Here is a 5454-nt window from a genome sequence, read left to right as displayed (position 1 = left end):
AAATGTGAAAATGAAAAGTGAAAGTAAGGGCCATGGAAAGCTCAGTGTCTCCGACCCCATCATCTATTTCACACACTCCCTCTCATATCCTCTTGTCGATAAGGTGGTTGCACAAGTAAAGTGAGCCATGTTCCTGCCCATATAGTGTAACCTATTTGATTTTTGATTGTTGGCACCTGTTAAAAATGTTAAACGAAAGTGGAATTTGAATCTTCATTCTATTAATGCTAAATAATAATATATATAAAAGATAATATAAAGATTAGCAGATCTTCTTTTATATAATTCACCGTTTGAAACCAAAAATAAAAATGTATAGGGAGAGAGAGATTGTTTGAGGATAGTGTGGTGGTTTTAGAGGTGCTTTTCAAATAGATATTAAGGTCATGGGTCGTAGTTGAGATGGGGGCGTGCCCCCCGCTCGTATATATTTTGTTGCCTCTAACGCATTTTTATTTGAAGGGAATTGGACCCCACCTGTCAGCACCTATATTGTGGGACCTATCATTGATTTATTTATTTATTTATTTTACTTTGGTCCCCCTAGTTTTTGGTGGTTGGCTCTTCTCGAAGCCTTAGACCCCACACTAAGTACACTAATGGCCATGATTCCAAAACTTTTCATGCATTTTTGGACCCCCTTCTCTTCCATGTCCTACAACCATTATAAATTATCATGACTGCATTACCCTTTACGCACATTACCCTTTTCCCTTCCCCACACCTTAACACTTTGTCAATATTGTATCTTTCCTTCCTTTACTCTCATTTTTCCCTTACCTCTTTCACCAGCTCTCTCTCTCTCTATTCTTTTTCATAATATATGTACAATTTCTTTTTTCCTTTGTTCCATTATTTCAGTTTATAATGCCAGATGATATGAATCTATCAATAAATGGTCAGTCTCAGGTCCCTCCAGGCTTTAGATTTCATCCCACTGAAGAAGAGCTTCTTCACTACTACCTCAGGAAGAAAGTTGCCTATGAGAAGATCGATCTTGATGTCATTCGTGAGGTTGATCTTAATAAGCTTGAGCCTTGGGATATTCAAGGTACTTCTTAGTTACATTTATATACCTTAATCTCGACTTTATCGTGTGTATAAGTCAAAGTGATGATTAAAGGTTAATCTTAGTTCTGGAATTTTTACTATATATGCAGAGAAGTGCAAAATAGGATCTACCCCGCAGAATGATTGGTATTTTTTTAGTCACAAAGACAAGAAATATCCTACAGGCACTAGAACAAACAGAGCTACAGCAGCCGGATTCTGGAAAGCCACTGGCCGAGATAAGATTATTTACAGTGGCTTTAGAAGAATTGGTTTGAGGAAGACTCTCGTGTTTTATAAGGGAAGAGCCCCACACGGTCAGAAATCTGATTGGATCATGCATGAGTACAGGCTTGATGATAGCTCTCATGACACCGCAGTATGTTCCATTCTTTTCTTTCTCTTTTTTTTTTTTTTTTTTTGGTCACGTTTCACATGATGATTATATTTGAAACTAAAGTTAATTTTCTTGAATAATTCAGGGTTCAAATCCAATAGGAGACGGAATCTCTGAGGAAGGATGGGTGGTTTGCCGTGTGTTTAGAAAGAAGAACTATCAAAAAACCCTAGAGAGTCCAAAAGGTTCTTCAAGCTCAATGGATTCGAAGACCCAGATTCTTGGCTCTGGAAACGACGGAGTTCTTGATCAAATACTTCTATATATGGGAAGAACTTGCAAGATGGAGAATGAATCTTTTAGTCACCATATGAATCTCTCCAGCAACAATACCAATAACAGTATTAGATTTCTTTCAGCTAACAACACAGGCATCAGTACTGAAGGTTTACATGAAAGATTCATGCATCTTCCAAGGCTGGATAGCCCAACTCTTCCTTCAGTTCCACTAAGCAGTCCATCGTTTGATCAAGAAAGAAATCTGAAATCATGCTATCAGTCATATGATGAGATGCTCTCATCGGAGAATAATAACGAACCTTCCTCCACCAACAATAGCAACAACCACCACCATCAAGGCAATGGCTTTGACATAAGCTCATCATCAGCACAGGAAAACTGCAAATCATCAGGGGTTAATGACTGGGTTACTTTTGATCGTCTAGTAGCATCACAGCTGAATGGTCAGGTAGAGACGTCCAAACAATTGTCCTGCTTTAGTGATCCAAATGGAAGCTTTGGTTTCTCAACTGATGATGACATGCAATTATCACACATACATGTGCAATCGAATAGATCAAATCAGCCAAACTCTCATCAGGTCTACAGTACTAACGAGAATGATCTGTGGAGTTTCACTAAATCATCGTCCCCATCATCATCAGACCCATTGTGCCATCTGTCGGTATAGCACAACAAGAATCTCTTTTAAATATACCTCGTCATAACATTATAGAAGCTCCTAAAAATGTCTTTTAGGTACGTACCAGAATACGTCTTGTTATATACTTATAGTATTTTGTCCATATATAATGCATGTATTGCCTAAATAAATCAGTGACATATATATATATAAATATTTTAAGATAGGGTGGCATTGTCAAAATATTCTCATGTTAATTTCTTTCCGGAATAACGAAGTCCTCCATGCACAAATTTTTATCCAGGAATTAATACAACAGCAAGGTTTTGGTGCTGTGATTTGCACTTTCTACCTGTTAATTATATCCAAATGGCTAAGGTCTTACCGGAATTCGTTTATTATATTGAAAAAGCTTGACAAGCTAATTATAGCTCTGTGTTGACTTTAATTTTTGGGTTTGGGGTCACACAACGCACAAACTCAAATGATAGTACCCACATGGCATGCTATTATTGGGAATTTGGCTATGTTTATCCGGTAATGGCTTAAATAGCAATTTGCCCTCTCAATTTGTTCTCAATGGAAAATCAGCCCTGAGATTAATTTTCTGGCCTGATCACCCAGCAAGTTGTCAAATATGGCTAATTTGCTCAAAAATCTCATAAAAATTATTGCATGGAACACACACTCTCACTCTCTCTCTCTCTCTCTCTCTCTCTCTCTCTCTCTCTCTAAGAAGATTAAAAAGAATGGATTCCTTTTCTGCAGTTACTCTCCTTTTGCCTTTTGCGCCCATATTCAAATTTAATCCATCTGTTATAAGCTTGTACCAAATTTAAGTACTAAAGTCATCCCATGAAATGAAATTAACTCAAAATATCAATTCCAATGCCAATTATATGAGTATAATATTACTACATATAATGATAACTACTATAAAATAAATACAAATGGAGATAAAAAAACTAATTGACTTTTAATATTACAATTACAAACTGATCTTTCTCCTCTTTTTATTCCATTAATTGATCAATTCTCAAGAATCATTAATACACCATTGACTCCTGATTATCTCCAAGGAATTTGATAAAGAGAAGACTAATCTCTCTGAGTACATCTCTCATGTAAGAAGGAAAGAGGTTAAAAGGATGATAGGAATAATTCTGGAAAAAAGAGAGAGAGAGAAGGGAGGGTGAAAAGAAAATGTGCAAAAGAAGAAGAAAATAATAAAAACAGTACATTAATTTTTCTTTTTTAATACATGCAACCTTCTTTCATTGTGTGTATAAGTAAATTCTTCTTCTTCTTCTTCTATTTTGCTTTTTTTTTTTTTTGGGGAGTCGAAATTTGGGTCAGATTACACATATTTGACAACTTACTGGATAATGATATGAATGAAACCTCAAAGTTAATATTTGAGTTGATTGTATATTCAAAATAAATTTACGGGGCAAATTGCAATTGAAGCCAACTGGTTATCGTGGTCCGTTAGTGCGGGATGGTGTCCATGAAGACTCGATCAGCCTTTCTGGGTACTCACCTAACCTTCGTACCAATAAAGATATTGCAAATTAGGAAGAAAGGTGATTGTCTTTTTGAGCTGAGATAAGATATATATGCATACTAACTACTACACAATACACTGCATGGTACTGCTTTTGTCCTGTCCCAAATGGTGCTTTCTTTTCTCTTCTCATCTCTTTTTCTTTTCTTTTCTTTTCTTTTTTTCTTTTCTTTTTCCAAGAAACTATATGGAAATAACAGAAGAATCACGGTTTGTTGACATCTTATCTAGCTATGAGATTATCTTTAGTAGTGGATCTTTGGAAGCTAATAAGACTATATATCTTGGCTGATCAATATAAACACAGTTTACTCTTTTATATTTAATTAATTAATAGTCAATTTCATTTTTCAATGGGTAATTAATAATTGATAAAATTTGAAAAGAATTCTTTTGTATTTTTGTTATTAGAACAAATATTATAGGAAATTATTAATTGTTTGTATATCATTTTTCTCTTACATCATTTTTTGTTGAGATATTTTCTATAAAATTTTATAAATTTTATTTATAAATTCAAAATATATCTAATTGAAATTAAAAGGCAAAATACGCATTTAAATATCTGAATTTTGATCATTTAGTCGTCCTAACATTTTAACTTTCAATTTAATCTAATAAATACTTAAATTCTATTTTTCTAACCATTTGAATACTTTTAATTTTTTTATTTAATCTATAAGATACCTTAATCTTATTTTTTGATAATATTTAAACATTTATGACGACACACATAAATATATTGAATGAAGTTACATATTTAAAAATATTAAATATCACAAAAAATAAATTTAGATATCTATTATACTATATTAAAAGTTAAAGTGTTAAAAAAAATTGGTATCTAAATTTGCATGTAGCTAAATTAAAATTTGTTTAAAATTTTGATTAGTCAAATCAGTGAAAGTAATTATAAACTAAAATAAATATTAACAAAACAAATAAATTTTTTTAATAAGTTTCATTATCGATAAATTAATAAATTTATAAAACTGAATTTTAATTGCATCATTTTATTTTATTTTCTATTTCATTATTCTCTTATATCTCTTTATCTCTATAAACTTTTTTCAATTGTAATTTATTCTAAGTACAATATTTAGAATAATTATGTTGTTATTAAATTTTACAACTAATTAGTTAAAATAAATTATAAAATAATATTTTCTAGATTAAATTGTCAATAAATATATATAGGGGTGAAAGTCTATCAGCTTGTAATATAGATTTGTCATGTAGTTCATAACACATTAGCGTTATTTATGGTCTTATGACGGCTCTTAAATCATAGGATATTTATTTGTATTCCAATTTTATATTCCTAGAGCATAGTCCACCTTTTGCCCCTTTCAAATACAGTCTCTCTTTTTAACAAATTGACTTTGGAAAGATCAGATAACCCATGATAGCTTAAACCATTAAAAAAATATATGAGACTCACATGACCATATGCTTTTCAGTAGGTATTGTTTCAAACTTTTTGGAGTACTCAAAATTGGGCCATTCCATTCCACATTGTAGAAAGGTTTTTGAAAAATCAAATATTTTACATAAGGCTAATTTACCATTGCAAGAATACAT

The 5454-nt window shown here is 32.2% G+C and overlaps 1 protein-coding gene across 1 annotated transcript; it reads left to right on the top strand.

Moving 5' to 3' along the window:
• Window positions 1-691: 691 nt before the first annotated feature.
• On the top strand, window positions 692-2642 carry LOC8288857 (NAC domain-containing protein 43). Its single transcript, XM_002518878.4, has 3 exons — window positions 692-1051; window positions 1161-1429; window positions 1533-2642. The coding sequence occupies exons 1-3, from the start codon at window positions 868-870 to the stop codon at window positions 2355-2357; spliced, it is 1278 nt and encodes a 425-aa protein (XP_002518924.1). The 5' UTR covers window positions 692-867; the 3' UTR covers window positions 2358-2642.
• The last annotated feature ends 2812 nt before the right edge of the window (window positions 2643-5454 follow it).

Source organism: Ricinus communis, chromosome 5 (genome assembly GCF_019578655.1).
Source record: "Ricinus communis isolate WT05 ecotype wild-type chromosome 5, ASM1957865v1, whole genome shotgun sequence".
Taxonomy (NCBI): Eukaryota; Viridiplantae; Streptophyta; class Magnoliopsida; order Malpighiales; family Euphorbiaceae; genus Ricinus; species Ricinus communis.
The sequence above is the reverse complement of the archived record's forward strand: the minus strand, read 5'-3'. Positions and strand labels throughout refer to the sequence as shown.

Coding starts and splice junctions, on each gene's coding strand:
- LOC8288857 (XM_002518878.4), top strand. CDS start 868: ATGCCAGATGATATGAATCTATCAATAAATGGTCAGTCTCAGGTCCCT. Junction 1,052..1,160: donor TGAGCCTTGGGATATTCAAG/GTACTTCTTAGT, acceptor CTATATATGCAG/AGAAGTGCAAAATAGGATCT. Junction 1,430..1,532: donor ATAGCTCTCATGACACCGCA/GTATGTTCCATT, acceptor TGAATAATTCAG/GGTTCAAATCCAATAGGAGA.